The sequence below is a fragment of the Ictalurus punctatus genome, chromosome 13 (genome assembly GCF_001660625.3).
Source record: "Ictalurus punctatus breed USDA103 chromosome 13, Coco_2.0, whole genome shotgun sequence".
NCBI lineage: Eukaryota > Metazoa > Chordata > Actinopteri > Siluriformes > Ictaluridae > Ictalurus > Ictalurus punctatus.
The window spans coordinates 15,865,991-15,885,000 of NC_030428.2; the positions used below are offsets into that span (position 1 = coordinate 15,865,991).

General features: G+C 38.2%; 2 protein-coding genes across 4 annotated transcripts in view; both read right to left on the minus strand.

Moving 5' to 3' along the window:
• Window positions 1-239: 239 nt before the first annotated feature.
• chac2 (ChaC, cation transport regulator homolog 2 (E. coli)) lies at window positions 240-5,511 on the minus strand. 2 transcript variants are annotated; one of them, XM_017484037.3, is made up of 3 exons: window positions 5,205-5,511; window positions 3,776-3,811; window positions 240-3,208 (listed from the first exon to the last, which is right to left on the minus strand). In XM_017484037.3, the coding sequence occupies exons 1-3, from the start codon at window positions 5,337-5,339 to the stop codon at window positions 2,834-2,836; spliced, it is 546 nt and encodes a 181-aa protein (XP_017339526.1). In that variant the 5' UTR covers window positions 5,340-5,511; the 3' UTR covers window positions 240-2,833. The 2 variants fall into 2 exon arrangements, with proteins under 2 accessions (XP_017339526.1, XP_017339527.1); XM_017484038.3 differs by lacking the exon at window positions 3,776-3,811.
• A 5,064-nt stretch (window positions 5,512-10,575) lies between these two features.
• The window catches only part of llgl2 (LLGL scribble cell polarity complex component 2), a 22,154-nt gene continuing 13,719 nt past the window's right edge, over window positions 10,576-19,010 (minus strand). Inside the window, exons 9-26 of one of the 2 annotated variants that reach the window (XM_017483812.3) lie at window positions 18,459-18,513; window positions 17,651-17,805; window positions 17,287-17,498; window positions 16,910-16,977; window positions 16,160-16,313; window positions 15,906-16,010; window positions 15,283-15,575; window positions 14,748-14,895; window positions 14,423-14,573; window positions 14,172-14,288; window positions 13,884-14,050; window positions 13,228-13,492; window positions 12,953-13,115; window positions 12,761-12,789; window positions 12,025-12,072; window positions 11,516-11,558; window positions 11,377-11,438; window positions 10,576-11,275 (exon numbers count right to left, since the gene is read on the minus strand). In XM_017483812.3, coding sequence (XP_017339301.1) covers window positions 11,384-11,438; window positions 11,516-11,558; window positions 12,025-12,072; window positions 12,761-12,789; window positions 12,953-13,115; window positions 13,228-13,492; window positions 13,884-14,050; window positions 14,172-14,288; window positions 14,423-14,573; window positions 14,748-14,895; window positions 15,283-15,575; window positions 15,906-16,010; window positions 16,160-16,313; window positions 16,910-16,977; window positions 17,287-17,498; window positions 17,651-17,805; window positions 18,459-18,513 — 2,228 coding nt within the window. In that variant the 3' untranslated portion in view covers window positions 10,576-11,275; window positions 11,377-11,383. The remainder of the gene's footprint in view (window positions 11,276-11,376; window positions 11,439-11,515; window positions 11,559-12,024; window positions 12,073-12,760; window positions 12,790-12,952; window positions 13,116-13,227; window positions 13,493-13,883; window positions 14,051-14,171; window positions 14,289-14,422; window positions 14,574-14,747; window positions 14,896-15,282; window positions 15,576-15,905; window positions 16,011-16,159; window positions 16,314-16,909; window positions 16,978-17,286; window positions 17,499-17,650; window positions 17,806-18,458; window positions 18,514-19,010) is intronic. The other variant, XM_017483813.3, reaches the window with a different exon arrangement.

Consider the following 19,010-nt stretch of genomic DNA (forward strand, 5'->3'; position numbering starts at 1 on the left):
AACATTTGATGTGCATGTGCATGTTGGGGTGTGTGCATGTTCATAGTTTAATGATGTTATTTATTTGGCATGTGACTGGGGATCCTCACAGCATTCTCCATTTATACATACAGACTTTTTTTTTCTTTTCTTTTTTTTTTTTTCTTGTTTCACCCTGTACTCCAAACCAGACTGATTTAATAGCAGTGGCAGTCCTCTGACATGTTAATTTACATAACCATCAAGATCTTTACATTATACCCTTTCAAGTCCAGCTGGGAGTGAACCATGGATAGTCCTGTTCTGCATTATGGAACATCCATACTGGCAACACTGTGTAGCTTAGTGCCAAAACTGCAGCATTTTAATTTTTTTTTGTTCCCTTTTTTTTTTTTTTTTTTTTTTTTTTTTTTTTTTTTTTTTAGATGTACTGTTTGCTTGTTTTACTTAAGAATATGCCAATAAATGTTTTTAACAAAAGGAACACAATCTGTTCTTTGGTTACATAGTCATTTTGTAACTCTATCACTTCCCATGCAAGTTTCTGCTGTAAGACCTGTAAGTATTACCAGTTTTACCACTTTACAGTGGGGGAAATAAGTATTGAATGTGTCAACATTTTTTCAGTAAATATATTTCCAATGAGGCTATTCACATGAAATTTTTACCAGATATCAGTATTAACTCAAGAAATCTGGAAATACAAAGAATTAATAACATTAAAGTCCATAAATAAAGTTGTGTAATAAAGTGGAACGACACAGGAAAAAAGAATTGAACACGATAAAGAAAAAGCAGTTCTCCACGGCAAGGCAAGGAACCAGCTGAAATCCGTAAATAATTATACCTCCTAACTGTGCAAATTAATATCAGCTGGGTTAGTAAATTGATGGTCTATAAAAAAGACTTTTCATTACCAAGGTGTCACACAAGAAACATCTCATGATGGCTCTCAAACCCTTCAGAACCTTATTGTTGCAAAACATATTGATGGAATCGGATACAGACGTATTTCAAAACTTCTGAATCTTCCAGTAAGCACCATTGGGGCCATAATCCACAAGTGGAAGTAACATCACTCCATCATCAACCGGCCATGCACAGAAGCTCCTCTGAAGATTTCTGACCGGGGAGTCAGAAGAATGGTCAGAAGAGTAGCCCAAGAGCCAAGGACCACTCAGAAAGAGCTCCAGAAACACTTGGAGGCAGCAGGTAACATCATCACAGAGAAAACAATAAGCAATGCACTCCACTGCTCACGCTCATCCTGCAAGACTCCATTACTAAAGGAAAGGTATGTCGAAGCTCGTTTAAAGTTTGCTACAACTCATTTGGACAAGCCTATGATATACTGAGAGAGTGTAGTCTGGTCAGACAAGAGCAAAATTGAACTTTTTGGCTGTCATACTACACACCATGTTTGGAGAAGAAAAGGCACTGCACATCACCATAAAAACACTACACCAGTGAAGTGAAGTTTGTAGGTGGGAGCATCATGATGTGAGCTGTTTTTCATCACATGGTACTGGCAGACTTCTTATAAGTGAAGGAAGGATGAATGGAGCCCTTAACCGGAAGATTCTTGAGACGAATCTGCTGCCATCCACTAGGATGATGATGATGATGATGATGAAGATGAGACAGGGTGGACTTCCAGCAGGACACCGATCCAAAGCATACAGCAAAGGAAACTCTCAATTTGAAATTCTATGCAAAAAGGGTGTCTACTTTGAAGATGCTAAAATATTAAATTACTTAGATTTATTTTGGATTTTTTATGACCACATAATTCCCATAGTTCCATTTGTGCTATTCCAGAGTTTTGATGACTTTATTATTATTCTAAAATGTGGAGGAAAAAAATAAAATAAAGAACGAGTATGTCTGAACGTTTGACTGGTAGTGTAGCTCTTTCTGTAGTGTACATGTACTGTTCTTACCAACTTCAAAACTTAAGTATTTTGCATAGACGAAATGGTCAATGCCATACTTGCTGTTACTTTTATAGATGTTTTATTACATATCAGTATGTTTTGGTCTCATTTATGAGTACAGTTCATGTGGTCATATATCATTGCATCTTCTAACTTTTCAACTCTTAGGCCCACCACCACACTGCTACACACATCCTATAAAATTGCTGACACTTATTTCCCTTTTTGAGTGACTATAAGTAATTTACGTGGTGCATAAATATTAGGGCTGGGTATTGCAACCGATTCAATTCTTATTTATATGGATTCGATGTCGAATTCGATTCAATATCGATTTATATTTCATTTAAAATATTAGTTTTGTAGACATGGAATCCATGTTTTAATATAAATACTGGTAACTGACATTAGTAATGAGTAACAAACATTGTAACAAGAAATTATAAATATGTGCATCAATGCACACACAGGTAAACACAAACTGCACATTACTGTAAAAACATGGTAAATGTGCAACAAATAAATTCATTAACAAAAAGAAATAAAATCGTTTTCAAAATTCAAAACATTAAAGATGGCGATGTTCAGGAGGAGAGGCGAACTACAGGTTATAGTCACATCCTCTCAAGTAAAGCACGCGCCTTAAAATCGATTCGGATAAATATTGTTTGGTTAAATTGAATATCGATGAAAATCGGAGAATCTATATTTTTTACCCAGCCCTAGTAAATATACATAAAAACCCATACAAGCTTAAACAGGCAGTTATTTGACGTTACAACAAGGAAACAAATATTAAATAATCAGGTTTTAATAATCTTCAGTTAAGTTAGTGAGACTCCATATATGAGCTACTCATATGTGTGTGTATGTGGTTGAATCTCCATTGTGAGAAAACCCCACATGTGGTGATGAGTGTGTCAATCCACAGTCTTCTGTAGAAGTTCCTTGACCAGGCGCTCCAAGGAGAACAGGTGATCATCTGAATCTTCAGGCATCAGCTCCCTGAGAGCATCTGCCAGCTCAAATAAGTACTCTGTGTTTTTTCCACTGGGTCCAACTGACATGAGGATCTGCTGTGCGATTAGTTCCAGAGGCGCTGGTCCGAGGTAGTTTGGGTTGTCGCAGGACCCGATGTAGAGCAGTGTGTTCTGGATTGGCTTGTGCTCCTCTCCTTTAGGATGAAATGTAACTGTCATCACTCTGTATCCACCTTTCTCTCTGTAGTCCAGATACTCCTTCACCTCTCCCTCCCTTCCTGATGGAAGTTTGTAAGCAACACCCCAAACGCAGCCCTGTACAGCAACAATGACAAGATTGTATAGCTTTAGTCTTCGATATATGTGTAGTACTCCCCCGTTTTCCTCAGTTCAGATTATGGGCAAAAGTATGTGAACACCTATATTTGGGCCTTTTTCAAATTGTTGCCACAAAGTTGAAAGCACAATTGTCTAGAATGTCTTTGTATACTGAAGTGTGAAGATTTGTCTTCAGTGAAGCTAAGGGACCTAAACCTGTTCCAATGCCTGTGTGCACAAAGCTGAGGTCAGAATTGGAAAAGTTTTAGTGGCCTGAGAAAAGCCCTGACAGACCCAATGAAGACCTTTTGAGATGAACTGGAATGATGACTGCTCCCCAAGTCTCATTGCCTGACATCAGTGCCTGACCTCACTAAGATCTTGAGGCTGAATGGACAAATTCACACAGCCAGCTATGCTCTAAAATCTAGTTGAAAGCCTTCCCAGAGGAGTGGAGGTTATAACAGTAAAGGGGGACTAAATCCGGACTGGGATGTTCAACAAGCGCATATGGGTTTAATGGCGAGGTGAACACATACTTTTGGCTGTACAGTGTATATTTACCTCGGGGTCTTCAATTAACGTCACCACACGTCCAGGCTGGACATAAACAAGAAGACAACATTTTATAAAGTAAATAACGTGTAGTAATAAATAAAATGCTTATCATTATATGACATAGTGAGACTATTATCGCTAGTTATTGTTTACTTAAATGATCCTTAACATGAACAGTAAGGTATTTAGGATTGGCATACAGTTTGCTTGTCATTGGACGTTTGATATTCGCAGATCTATGCAAATTAAGGGACCGTCTCTAAAGTTACATACTACATTGGTATACATTTTCTAACTTCAATAGCATTTGAAGGGAATGACTTACAGTCATAAAACCAACTGTAAGGTGTTCATTTAGGTGTCATCTATGATGCACACCTTTTTAGATTTTTTGATATTTAATTAAATAAACTATGAAATCATATGTAAATATTGCCATGTATTTCACTACCAAATGGACTCTGAGAACTTCGCTCCTCCCTCTGGCCTCACGGAGAGCGTCGCTCCCCCCTCTAGCTTCACAGGGAACATCGCTCCCCCGTCAGGCTCTGCCTTGAGCTTGTGCAGTAACCATTGCTCCGCATTCAAGCCAGGCTGGGGATATCATGTCATCCTCTGATATGCGGAAGAAACCGCCCCACACCTGAACCTCAAAGAGCACGCCAAGTTCCTGTGCGAGGTTCACGAGAGGGCCTCCAAAGTCAATTCCTGCTACAGGACAACGAGGTGACCTCCTACGCCCAGTTCCAGTCTGAGGTCAAGAGATGGCCTCCCAAAACTTACTTGTGTCTGAGGTAGATGTCACGACCAACAACATTATGCTCACGCCCGAGTCTGCTGACATAGCCAACCAAGTTCAGCTTGCAGAGTCAGCGGAGAACGACGCTCAGCCTTACTGTTTCACCATGTACCAGCCCATTTGCTAGTGAAATACATGGCAAATTTACATATGATTTAATAGTTTATTTTAATAAATACCTAAAATCTAAAAGGTGTGCATCATACCTAACACCTACAGGAACACCTTAAAGTTGGTTTGGTGACTGGAAGTCATTCCCTTCAAATGCTATTGAGCTTTAAATAATGGCATATTTTGTGTATGAACCCATATGGTATGAAAACATCACAAAGTTTAGATATGATTTGACAGTTTATTTTAATAAATACCAAAAATCTAAAAGCTGTGTATTATACCCAACACCTAGATGAACACTTTACAGTTGGTTTTATGACTTTAAGTCATGCCCTTCAAATGCTATTGAAGTTAGAAACGTGTATACCAATGTCATTTAACTTTAACTTTAGGGACGGTCCCTTAATTTGCGCAGATCTGCGAATATCGCAGATATTCCAATGTCCAATGTCAAGCCAACTTTATGCCAGTGTGTAACGGTGTGTGTGTGTGTGTGTGTGTGTGTGTGTGTGTGTTAGTTACCTTTCCGGGAATTCCGCGGTGATCTGTGCTTCCCTGCCAGAACCGGCGACTGAAACCTTTAACGAAACCGACACGTTTCTCCTCGAACGGAAAGTCAACTTTCCAAATGAGCGACCCGTAACCGAAAACCCACATGTCTGTGAAAGCAGCCGACTTCCCCCAAATCACTACTTCCGTGTAAACAGCGCAAATGACCTGAGATTATGTTGAATTCATTATTTTCAGTTAAAACTAGTCTATCAGACTCTATCAGCTCTAGTCTGTACCGGCTGTCAACCGCTTTCCAATGCGGAAGTGACGTCTTCAGGAAGCGTCACCGGCACGGTGAAATGTTTTCAGTGGAAGTAAGCGAGCATTATTTAAAAAATAATAATAATTAATTGAATTAAAAATAATAATTTTAACTTAAGTTAATAACATTTTTATGTTTTTTATAAAAAATACATTTATATATTTTTTATATATATATTTATATATACACACACCACAATACAAACCGAATGACACGTTAAACTAAGAAGTTTCGCAAGAGGGCGCTATTTATTTAACACAAATGGGAGATGATGCTGGGACTTTTGTCTGGTATCGTTCTAATGAAACATATAAAGACAACTGCCTGAAGAAAACAAATTTCCTCACTCATTTATGAACTCATTTATAATCTGTGGAGATTCATGTCAGGTTAAGGACCAAGGGAGACCTCAACAATCACTGCGCAGGTGTACGCTGAAATTTTGGACATTTTTCTCATTCCATGGATAGAAAATTGGTTAGGTGATGATGAAGTCATTTTTCAGGATGATATTGCAGCTTGCCCCAGAGCAAAGAGTGTTAAAGCTTTTCTTCAGGAAAGACAGATCAACTCAACGACATGGCCAGAAAACAGTCCAGATCTCAATCCTATTGAAAATTTATAGTGGAAATTTTTTAAATGGGTCCATGACAAGGATTCATCCTGCAAAGCTGATCTGAAACAGCACCTAGCACACAGAATGTACATCATATAGAAGGAACATTTGGAGTACGAGTACCCCAAGTACCCCGATTGCTTTACCTGCCTATTAGTTCATTTTCGTGCACGTTTATATAGTGGCTTTGATTTACTCTATGTGATCTGTCAGCCCTTCAAATAATTACATACCATAGTCCAGTGATTCACAATGTTTGGTCCATGAAGCACAGTCAAGGGACCATTTGTCTACTTTTATTTTAAATAATTTATTCAGTCTTGATATCGTTAATGTATTTATTATTTAATTATTAGTATTGTTATAAGTATTATTTTTTGTAAATACTGGCCAATTATACTGGTCAATCCAAAAACCCAATAACCAGAACATTATTGTACATATTTAAACAATTACCTTAAAATATGAATATCTGTATAAAAACATAAAATAAATTAGTAGTGAGGGAGGAGTGATATTTATTTCACCGTTACATTGGACCCTGACTGCAAAACATTTTAGATTTATGATTTGTCTTGCCAAGTTATAACTTAATATAGCAACATTTGTTTCCATTTTATTGTCAGAAGGCAACGCAGTCACTTACAGTTGCGGTCGAAAGTTTACATACACTCATCATGAACATGTCATAGCAATATTGGGCTTTCAATAATTGCTTTGAACTGTTCTTTTTCTGCGGCAGAATGATTGGTACAATATACATCTATAATTTAAAAAAAAAACAAGAATTTGGTTTACAAGTTTTAATTTGTTTGGGAATTTCTGTAGTCAACACAAGGTCAAAATTAATCATACAGGGTCAAAATATACAGTGGGGAAAAAAGTATTGAATGCATCAACATTTTTTTCAGTAAATATATTTCCAGTGAGGCTATTCACATGAAATGTTCACCAGACTTTGGTATTAACTCAAGAAATCCACATATATAAAGAAATTCAAACATTAAAGTCCATAAATGAAGTTATGTGTAATAAAGAGGGATTACACAGGAAAAAAAGTATTGAACACACTAACTGAAATGTATTTAATACTTAGTGGAGAAGCCTTTGTTTGTAAAGACAGCTTCAAGATGCTTCCTGTATGAATAAATTAATCTGCAGGAGTATTCAGGTGTGATTTTGGCCCATTCTTCTAAAAATATTGTCTTTAAATCTTGTTCAATTGGATTCAAGTCAGGTGATTGACTGGGCCATTCTAACACCTTGATTTTTTTTCTCTGAAACCAATTGAGAGTTTCCTTTGCTGTATGCTTTGGATCGGTGTCCTGATGGAAGTCCACCCACTTCTCATCTTCATCATCCTGGTGGATGGCAACAGATTCTTCTCAACAATCTCGAAGTAAAGGGCTCCATTCATCCTTCCTTCACTTATAAGAAGTCTGCCAGTACCATGTGATGAAAAACAGCTCACATCATGATGCTTCCACCTACAAACTTCACTGGTGTAGTGTTTTTATGGTGATGTGCAGTGCCTTTTCTTCTCCAAACATGGTGTGTAGTATCACAGCCAAAAAGTTCAATTTTGCTCTTTTCTGACCAGACTACACTCTCTCAGTATATCATAGGCTTGTCCAAATGAGTTGTAGCAAACTTTAAACAAGCTTCGACATACCTTTCCTTTAGTAATGGAGTCTTGCAGGGTGAGCGTGAGCAGTGGAGTGCATTGCTTATTGTTTTCTCTGTGATGATGGCACCTGCTGCCTCCAAGTGTTTCTGGAGCTCTTTCTGAGTGGTCCTTGGCTCTTGGGCCAGAGGTTCCCAAACTTTTCCAGGGCAAGGCCCCCCAAATGGCATTAACATTTGACTGAGGCCCCCCTTTTGCAAGATGTCTTTAAAACACATTAAAAATACAGACTTTTGCATATATCCCCCTTTTTCTTATTGATAATTACATCTTACATCTTTAATTACATTGCATTAGGATTTGATTGTGTGTGTGTGGTTGTCTGAGTGAGAAAGAGAAAACATACTAGTGGGAGGGATGGGCACACCAAATTGTTGAGGCCCCCCTGGTACCCCCTGGCGGTCCCCACTTTGAAAACCACTGTCTTGGGCTACTTTTCTGACCATTCTTCTGACTCCCTGGTCTTCGGAGGAGCTTCTGTGCGTGGCCGGTTGATGATGGAGTGATGTTGCTTCCACTTGTGGATTATGGCCCCAATAGTGCTCACTGGAAGATTAAGAAGTTTTGAAATACGTCTGTATCCGATTCCATCAATATGTTTTTGCAACAATAAGGTTCTGAAGATTTTGAGAGCCATCATGAGTTAGGAGGTATAATTACTTACGGATTTCAGCTGGTTCCTTGCCTTGCCATGGAGAACTGCTTTTTCTTTATCGTGTTCAATTCTTTTTTCCTGTGTCGTTCCACTTTATTACACAACTTTATTCATGAACTTTAATGCTGTGAATTCTTATATTTCCAGATTTCTTGAGTTAATACTGATGTCTGGTGAAAATTTCATCTGAATAGCCTCATTGACAATATATTTACTGAAAAAATGTTGACACGTTCAATACTTATTTTCCCATCACACATACAGCACACCTAATATTTAGTTGAATGTCTGTTAGCAAGTTTCACCTCGAGCAGATGCTTTTGCTAGCCATCCACCAACTTCTGGCAGAATTCTGGTTGGATATTTGACCACTCTTCTTGCCATAATTTGTAAAGTTCAATGACATTTGTGTTTGGGGTCATTGTCCTGCTGGAACACCCAATTGTGTCCAAGTTTCAACTGTCTCGCTGATGGTTTCAGATTATGCTGAATAATTCTAATGTAGTCCTCCTTCTTCATTATGTTATCCACTTTGTGCAATGCACCAGTTTTCCACTTGCAGCTAAACAGCCCTAGAGTATAATGCTACCATCACCATGCTTAACAGTTGGTACAGTGTTCCTTACTCCTCCAAGCATACCTCTAATCATTGTGGCCAAACAACTCAATCTTTGTCTCATCTGACCATAAAACTTTCATCCAAAAGGCTCTTTCTTTGTTCATATGGTCAGCCACAAACTTTAGACAGCTTGGATGTGTCGATTCTGGAGCAGGGGCTTCTTTCTTGGACGGCAGTCTTTCAGTCCATGTCGATGTAAAACTTGTTTGAATGTAGCCAGTGACACTGACATTCCAGCAGTTTCCAGTTCATGGCAGGCCTGTGCCTTGGCGGTTCCTAGGCTTTTCCTGACCTTCCGAACCAATGTCATCTCCACTAAGGGTGACAGTTTGGGTCTTCTGACAGACCTTTGCAAAGTGGCTACACTTCCCAATAACTTGTACTTGTGTACAGTTTTTTGAACTGATGATGTGTGAATCTGCAATTGTTTATAAATGGCTCCAAGAGACATTCCTTTCAGATCTGCACTGTGCTCCTTGGACTTTCCCATAGTACTGTCTGTTGGTCAATCTAAGGGTGCTGTCAAACAAACCCTTTTTATGTTGGCACAGAGAAGCTGCCTTGGTCTTGGCAAATTAAAGGACATTTTGGAACTTTCAGCACCAATGAATTAATAAAATGTTTGTGACCCTGTATATATAATTCTGAACCTGTGTTAATTACAGAAAACCCCAAATGAATTATAACTTGTGAATCAAGTTCTTTTTTTTTTTTTTTTTTTTATTAAAAGATGTATGTTGTACAATCATTCTGCCCCAGAAAAAGAAAAGTTCAAAGAAACTATTGAAAGCCCAATATTGCCATGACATTCACGTCCATGATGAGTGATTGTAAACTTCTGGCCGCAACTGTACAAACTACGTGTGATGGAGGATTGTTATTTACTTTTGTTTCTTTACTTTACACATTTCTTAACTTGTTGATTTATTGAATAAAATAAAGTCAGTCATTTTGGCTTCTGCATATGACCAAAGCACAGGCATGGTGATAATGAATGTCTGCTCCCTAACTTTATAATGCAAATGATTACTGTAATGTACAGTAATCAACAAGCTACATTTGCTTTCATTCAAAGCGACTTCCATTTTTGCTGAGCTGATGAGATTCAGAAATTACCTGTTTAAAAAATGGCAGTATATGCTACCCTACCTAAATGTCTACAACTCCTAAAAGAAACAAACCATGAAATGACAGACCTTTGATCCGGGGGAAAATGTTTTAAAAAAAGAAAGAAAAAAAAAGAATTTACTTAGCAGACGTAACAGTAGTGTCAAATTACAAATGATAGTGTTCTTATACATGATCAGTTAACTACAAAAATATAATCTAGATGCCAAGAAAACGCTAAAAGCATTTTAAAGAGACAGTACCAAAATATTTCCTTAGATAAGAAAATACAGTCTGCCATTAAAACAGGTACAGATCTTCATACAATTATATATTAAACATTTAACTACAATATTTAAAAATTACATTCCTAAATTACATAATGCATAACTGGCATCTTTTCTTTTTTTTAATTAAAAAAAAAACAACAACTGACATTTAAAAAAAGATTAAGAAACCAAGCCCCTTAGAAAGTCATATCCCCCAAAAATGAAAGCATGTGTGCTACACAGTAGTGAAAAGTACCTACAACATAACTACATACTTCTTTGTTCTTTTTTTTTTTTTGCCTGGACGGAGGGAAAAGGCATTATTACTTTGCTTAGAGTACTCTGTGAACATATCTGATATACATGTGTGGTTTGTCAGCTTAATTTTAGCACTTTAGTACAAATCCTAAGACTCCAAGTTATGTCCAGTAACCATTGGTATGTTTTCCCTTGTGTGACACAAACCATTCCTTTAGATTTCAATGTCTTCAATCACATACATAAAAAGTTAAAAGACAAAAAATGAGACAAAAAAAATGCCCCTGCCATCATGCCTTTGCTCCTTGGCTATTGGATGATGCAGCTGCAGCTCACAGGAAGGCAAGGGGCGTGTTCAAAGCTGGAGCCTGGGGGCAGGTTTGTGGTTGTTATGGATACAGTGGTTGGTCTTGGCAGGCACAAGTGGTTCCCTCTCACTCAAAACCCCTTAACTGGAGCAGGTTTTCTCTCCAGGGCTTCACGTGGTTCAGTAGTGACGCTAGCAGTAGTGTTCAGGTTTTTTAGCAAGGCCAGAGTGGACATTTCAGGCACAGGGATTCCAAAGCTCGATCTGTAATCAAGTTGAGGAAAAAAAAAAAAAAAAAAAAAAAAAAAAAAGTAAGACAAAACATTGTTTAAAATCATTCTGTTTAAAAACAAACAGAAGCTTACCTCTTTTTCATAGCATCTTGCCTGGTGTTGGCTTGGTCTTTACACTGTTTTCCAAAAACACCCTGAAAGTAAAAATTATATTAATTATGAATAGTCCTGTGAAACCGAGACTGGTTTATACACTGACTAATAGACTCACATCTGATCATCTTCTAGAGACTTCTGGATCTCTTGAAGTACATCTGTGGGGGGACAGAAGTCACAAATGACCACATAACACTTCAAAAGTCCAGCTTAGCCATCACTAAGCTGATGAAGCAATGCAAACACTGAGCACTATAACATACAACGCAGAAGAATTACATTATATTTAATCATTAAATGCTTCTTCAGCAACTGATTAAACGATAGGTATACGCTGTACATGTAGAACAGTATTGTTACTGTGCAGACGTAGAAGGTTGTTATGGATCATGCACATACAAATTATCATGATTTTGCAGACAAAGTGTTGAGGCTGTCACTTGTGCAAATTATTTCACATCAAACTTTAAAAACAAACAGCAAGCAACATGAAACAATCGGGGAAAAAATAAATTCCTAATGCTGATCTGCTATACAGATTTAATCCTGGGCAGCCAATCTTTCCATGGCCAACTTTGCCAGTTGCTAGGAACTAATATGGCCACTGGTTAGTGATGTACTCACTCTCATCGTTCAGCAAAGCATGCTCCATTACTTGTCTAGCAGAATTCTCTGGAATATACAAGCATTTGGGTCAATTCAGCAAAAGCATGTCAGTATTTTAGAGAACACTTAAGCAAAAATGGTTGTTTTTTTTTGTGGTTATGATCAGTGTTTTTCTTGAAACCATGCATCATTGGGGAAAATGTCACTTATTTTGCTTACACTGATCCACTAGGGCTAAAACTACTGGAGTGATTTTTTTTTTCCCTGTGAGAATTTTTTTCCAAACTGAAATCCAAGTCTTGTAATTTATAGTGGCATTCAACAGAGAAGAAAAAATGGAAATATAATATTTTTTATATTATATAAAGAGAGAAAGTTACATTGTTATATATCTTTAATTTGCTCTAAAACCCTTCGATAACTTATCAAACCTTAACATAAATGACAGTCAACTTATTGGCTGCTTTGAAATTATTAGAAGGGACACCCATTTTGCAAGCGGAATACATCATTGGTAAATTATTCACAGAAAAAAAAAAATCATGTTCACTCCAGCTGTGTCGAAATATACAGCCAAACAAGTACAACTTCACAAAATCACAGTATTTGTTAAAATAGTACAGTTAAAGAAGAATGATGCATGACAAGTATAAGGAAGGTTGTCAATGAGGCACTGACTACATGCATGTTTAGTATCTGATGCAAAGCTTTTTTTTAATAAACATTCAGTTTGTTTAGATTCTGGAACTCTTACCATACTTTTCACTGTTCCTGCTATAATTCCTGGAAAAAGCAAAGACATTCACACAGTGGGAAAATATTATTGTTGACAACAGAAACAACAAGTCCTCCCATCCTTTAAAATAAAATCTGATGAAGAGTTGTGTGGAAATGCTTCTTGAGTGATAATGGCCTCGCTAGTTGAGCCAACATCAAATCATTTTACCTGTGTTCTGTAGATGCTCCATCAGGCTGGTCTCTGCGAGACTGTCTTGGGTGTGACGTGGGTCTTGTTTGGGAAGGAGCCTCTACCAAACACCGTGGCTCTACCACCCAACGTGCAGAGAGGGAGAAACGCTCAAACTCAGATGGCGAGATTAGGTAGAGTCCTTAAAAAAAAACAACAACAATACGGTAATGTTTGCTGTGCATTGTACAGAGCAAGTAACTAATTTGTTAGTTTGAGTGGTTAGTGTGTTACCATGTGTGCCCAAAACGTACCCTGACCATACTTAGTGAAGACACAGGATGCGATCCCGCTGACATCCTCTTTTCGGATGCAGGGGTAGTGCACCTGCATTTTGATTGACGGTAAAGAGATGACATGTAGCTCGCCCTGATTGGTCAACACAACCAAGCTGCTTTCACCGTAGTCCTCCACACGACTGCTGCCAAACCAGGCCACACCCACCCGACGTACCCGCGAACCATCAACTGCTGTCAGCTTAAGCTTCGCCTTACTGCTTACTTTAGGCAATGTGAATAGCTATAGGCAAATAAAGACAGAGTGATCAATTCTACACAATCTATTCTATAATTTGAAAACCTGCAGACCATTAAAATCATTATAATGCCAAATAAGAAGAAACCACAATTAAAGTATTCTTCAGTGGATTATAGAAGCCACTTACAGATTTAAAAATTATAGTAATTTAAACAACATAGTTCCACTCAAGATACTAGGTACTATAACTAACTTACTACATAATACTTTTCCTACTCTGAGAAATAAAAAAAGATTTAACACAGAAGCATCTGAGTACATTAAAAGCATGCAAGTTATCTGCTCCCCTGCCAAAGCAAATAATTTTAATAGCAAAGAAATGTGCATCAACAATCATTTTTCTGTAAGCAAAAATGATCAGGCCCTTTCTGACCTTCAACTGTTCCTCTGAGATGACAAGCAGTTGGTGGGATCCCTGCATATCAGGGCTACGGGAAAGATCATGTGCAACTTCCAGTGGCTCAGGCAACGGGGCTCCTCTTCCATCCAAAACCACCAGGCCTACAACTGGAGCCCGATGCATTAGCTGGATCTCTTTAGCTGAGAAGGGAATGGAAAAACCCATCATCATTCCTAAATCTTCCTCTTTACAGTGCTAAAAAGTGAGAAAGAGTAGAATATCAGATTGTGCATTTGTATATGGGTATGTGCTGGGTTCTACCTGCATGAGCAATCACTTGGTCATCCATCCTCCGTTCTAAAGGAGGGAGGCGGAGCATGTAAGCAAAGACAGCACCACCATTGGTTCCTGCCCATAGGGAGGGTGTGCTATGAGAACCTATGAAAGAAATCACCATTACTGAATATGGAAAAAGTTCAGTATTGTAATTCACTCCATACTGTAATTAATTAGAAAAGGATGGGGATAAAAAAGTAAAGGACGACTTTTATCCTCATCTTTATCAAACTTACTGTCACTAAGGAATGTGTCAGCAAAACACAGAGTTCTAACAAGGCCAGTGAAAGAGTCATCAGCAGAGCGAGCTTCAATCTTCCTCTGGACTGGGGCCAGCTCCATCTCATGCAGAGCTTCTGCCTCCAGCCGTGCATTTAGTTCTTGCAACTGATTTGTATGTGACGCAAACAGGAATTATGAAATTAAGTGAGAATGTTTACCAAAATATACCAGGTAATACTACATAGCATAGGTATAAACATGACCAACAGTGTAACCATAAATCAAATAATGTTTGTGGTGTTGAAACATCTGAAAGAGACGAAAGGCAGAGAAAGCTACCTTGGCTGCGTTGTTAGTGTGGTGTTTGTGCATGGAGACTCGACTGCGGCGAATTCGACGGAAGGACTGGCGCAGAGACTTCTTAATGGACTTCACTCTAGACAACGGTCCCTCCAGGGCTACCTGGTCACTGGGGTTAAGAGTGCACCTACAGGAGGAGATTCTCATCAGGAATGAGAAGTACTAATATTCACTATACAGACCGTCATAGTTTTATAAATGGCTCATCAGGCTGAATTACAACAATCCTGCTATTTAAAGTAAAACACTGGCATAATGAAAGCAGTGAATCAGTATCATAATGGCATAATAACTGAATCCAAGTCTGAGCCCTTCATAATTCCAACAAGCAATGCCAGGCCAAGATGACTAACCATAACAATAGCCTGGAGTTTATTTCCAAGGCAAGTAGTTACAAAGCAATAAGCAACATTTACACATTATAATTATACACTAGGTTTCCATAAACCCGTTGCAATCATTCTCATAACTAACTGAACAATGTTAAACGTGTTAACTTGTATAACTATCTTACTTGACCAGGACATTATTCTTCTGTTGGTAGTCATAGACACCAAAGCCATGGCTAGTCCCAAAGGCCACCAGCTTCCACTCTGAATGCAGAGCAATTGCTGTAACCACAGCAGGTGGCTGACACTGCACCAGGGCAAAGGGCTGGAAGCCTGGGGGAAAGATGACCGGTTCATCTCGGAGATCCAGACGTGCCTGACCCTTCCAGCGGAAACCTTCCTGCCCTTGTAGCAGGTCTACTACTGAGGCCTCAACTGTCTGTTCAGCTGCCTCATCATTCATCTCCAGGACGAGTATCTAAGACAAAGTCAGTTACAAAAGTTACAGGAGTCATACAGTTACAAAACCTCTGGACTATTTAGCAGTCAATATTAGTGTACGGATCATGAGTACCAAAGAGTTCAGTTCCCATATTACAGGCCATAGTACATTGTTATGTGGTAATTACAGCAACTTATGTTCACTTATGAGTAACTTTATATATAATGTATCAAATAAAAAACTGAAAAATACTTGGTACTACAACATATATTTAATGCACAAGTAGTTATAGTCATATAACTAGCTATAATTATTATATAGTCAATAAATGAAGCTAAATAATAGTGAAACAGTATGAGAACTTACCTGTCCTGCAGTTCCCGCCACAGTCAGGTAACCGCTATATTTACACAGATGAATCTTCTGAATGCCTAGTCGAGGGTCATCACTATATGGGTCAAAGCAACCCACCTAAAATGAATGCAATACACAGTTGTGAGATCTTATGTTAACAATAAATTGAAAAACAAGCTGTACTACATGGTCACACAGAAGTCACACAACTTTAGCTATCAATTCATTCATTCATTCATTTGAAAAGAAAGTAATTTGACTGCGACCTTTCGGAAAGGTGGCCACTCGCCCTCAGTACCCTGGTTCATATTTTCATTGGGGTCAGCATCAGTGTGGAAAACTGCGGCTGTGCTCAGTTTGTATATGGGGTAGAGACAGACCCCCGAGGCATCCCAGAAACGCACTGTTCCATCCTCATGCCTATACAAAGAAACAAAGGACTCCAGATTCCAATATGCTTAACACATTGCATATTTCGCAGGTTGTTCAGTTCCTCACACCGTTCAGACACTGCACACCGTTGAGCAAATTTATTGAAAGTTTCAGTTTTTTCCTGTTTACCCCAAATTTCATTCCTGCTTCAATATTATTAAGGAGAGTGTGTTAATATTCGGGCATGCAGTTTAAATGGACTTACGCTGGTGGTTTTATGATGCATGTTCATGATTCACTTGTTAGCTCCATTAGTGTATATTTCTTTTTTGTGTAAAGTGTGTAAATCAGAGGTTCTCAAATGTTTTTAATCCAAGGCCCAATTTGTTTTTTTGGCCAGTGATTGAATTTTCAACACTTAAACAACTCGGTTTATTATTAAGATTAAAAAAAACTTTAAAAAGTGAACCTGTATACAGGAAAAACACTGTTTTTGGAATCTCATATAAACAAAAAGGTCAAAACTGGATGGGATTTCCTAGGCTTATGCTGAATGTGTTCATTTGAGAACATGTAATACTATAATATAGCTACACCAAAGCACAATGCAGAAAGAATATAACTGTGAACTGGTGGTCACTCACCCGGTCAGCAAAAGGTCTCTTTGTGGGGGGTCTGGAGCAAGGTTTTGTCCTCCGTTTATTGGCCAAGACTATAAAGAAAGCAAACAAAGTGATGTTCTGTCAGAGAGAGAAAGTGGCAACGAAAAGCAAAACTCGTAATTAGTACAATTTCAAATTTACCTCACTAAATAATAAATACACCATTTGATAAATTATGCCAATGCTTAAGCCATCAGATGTTTATATACAAGTGAACCATATGTATCTTTATATTGTGGGTGTTACAGACACTGTATGTACAATTTATAAATAAATACAATAATTTATAATTTCTGTACTATATATAGTCCATAGTTTGTGTTCTAGCAGCCAAGTATAAGAGTGAGTGTACCAAATACCTTTTTTGAGTAGCTTGTGTTTTGCAGTTTGCCAGCAGCATGCACCCTCTCCCACAGTTTAAGTGGAATTGAAGAGACATGGTGAGAGCAGGTGATTGCCGAGCAATGCAGAGGCACTAGGTATGGGGTCTGAAACACAGGCCAGCCCTCAGTCTGTAGATCCACCACCACCAGCTCCTCCTCCACCAACACTACCAGAGCAATCGGGTCCCCTGCAGAACACAGACACACGCATCATTGACACCACTATGACTCTTGATGTCAATATGATTAATAGATTAGGGTGGAGCAGCATTAGTTCATGCAAAGTTTTTATCATTTAGAACGTCCAGTTATGCAGTTACTGAAAGGCGTGCGTCCCTGCCTTTTTGGCGCTCTCCTTCTCTGATGACAAAGAAGTCGATGATGCGGGAAGTGAAGTCCAGCGCTACATGAGTCTTGCTGTGGATGACAGAGATGCAGTGGCGATCTCCATAGCTGGCCCTTGGCATGCCACCACTAAAGATGAGGAACGGGGGCCTGGGAGAAGACAAAAAATAAATAAATAGATTACTAACTATATCAAAACATACCACAAACAAGCCAGGCTCACATGGGTATTTTTTCCTGCTACATTTATTGCTGCTACACTACACAATATTTTTTTTAACATCTGTTGCACTAATTTTCCTACACATCACTGTTCTGTTGCCCTGTAGAGTTAACATGTACTGTCCTGTGTATTTATTGTCCTGCACACATCTCATACTGTTGTGCATTTGTCCCTGTAGTCTTTTGTACTAGATCAGTTCTGAACCATGTTCCTGGACAAACATTTCTTATATAAGGTAAATAGAGGAATGACAAAGCCTGACTTGACCTGAAATGGATACTATTAACTTTTCCCATATGAAATGTATTACAATAATTTGCATGAAAATGAACTAAATAACAGTTAGCCTAAAAAAAATATGGAAAGAACAAAAAAAATATGCATTTGGAATGATGTTATAACTGATTTCAAGTGGGAAATAACCCTCTGCACTGAGGTTAAAAATTAACCAGCAATGGTGAGTCACACTGGAACTGGTTGAGGACATCGCACACAAACACAGCTGCCCCAAGTTCACAAGGATCTCACCCCCACCCCCAGCCCCTTCTATACACACACATGCACGCACGCACATACTGACCCTTGTCTTGTTGACAGTTGTAAAATTTTGGAAATCGCCTTGCATGGGAAGGATCCTGAACACAGTAAGAATAATCATTCAATACATGTTGAAGAAAGCAATACAATTCTTAAGACAACCAATAGAATGCCTTATATCACAGCCCGTTTGAATGTTCAAATCTGATTGGTTAGAAGGTGTGTCTTATATTAACATGAATCTTAATATTAATGCTCTCGTTCTAATGTGTTATTGCTTCTATAGTAACAACTCAAACACAGACTTGTACAGTAGATGATCCACGTAGTCAAAGAGTAATAATTAAACAAATTTAAAAATAGGCTTTTGTTTAATGAAGTAAGTCTTATAATCGTGTTCCACAACATTAAAACTGACTATAAACCATTAAAATGCATGAGGTCATTCATTAATAAATTAACCATTGTAATTATTGGCAAAATAGCTGTGGTTTAAGCAGAATAGCACACTCCAAACCATGCTGTTACATGAAAATAGTGTTTTTCCTTACATAGTGGCAAGTCGCATGCCTTCGTATAGCAAAGAATTTCAACC

What these genes read in the sequence shown, in the direction of transcription:
- chac2 (XM_017484037.3), bottom strand. Translation starts at nt 5,339, where the DNA reads ATGTGGGTTTTCGGTTACGGGTCGCTCATTTGGAAAGTTGACTTTCCG. An exon ending in ACCGCGGAATTCCCGGAAAG is followed by an intron (nt 3,812 to 5,204) that starts GTAACTAACACA and finishes GTTTATGTCCAG; the next exon opens with CCTGGACGTGTGGTGACGTT. An exon ending in CGTTAATTGAAGACCCCGAG is followed by an intron (nt 3,209 to 3,775) that starts GTAAATATACAC and finishes GTTGCTGTACAG; the next exon opens with GGCTGCGTTTGGGGTGTTGC.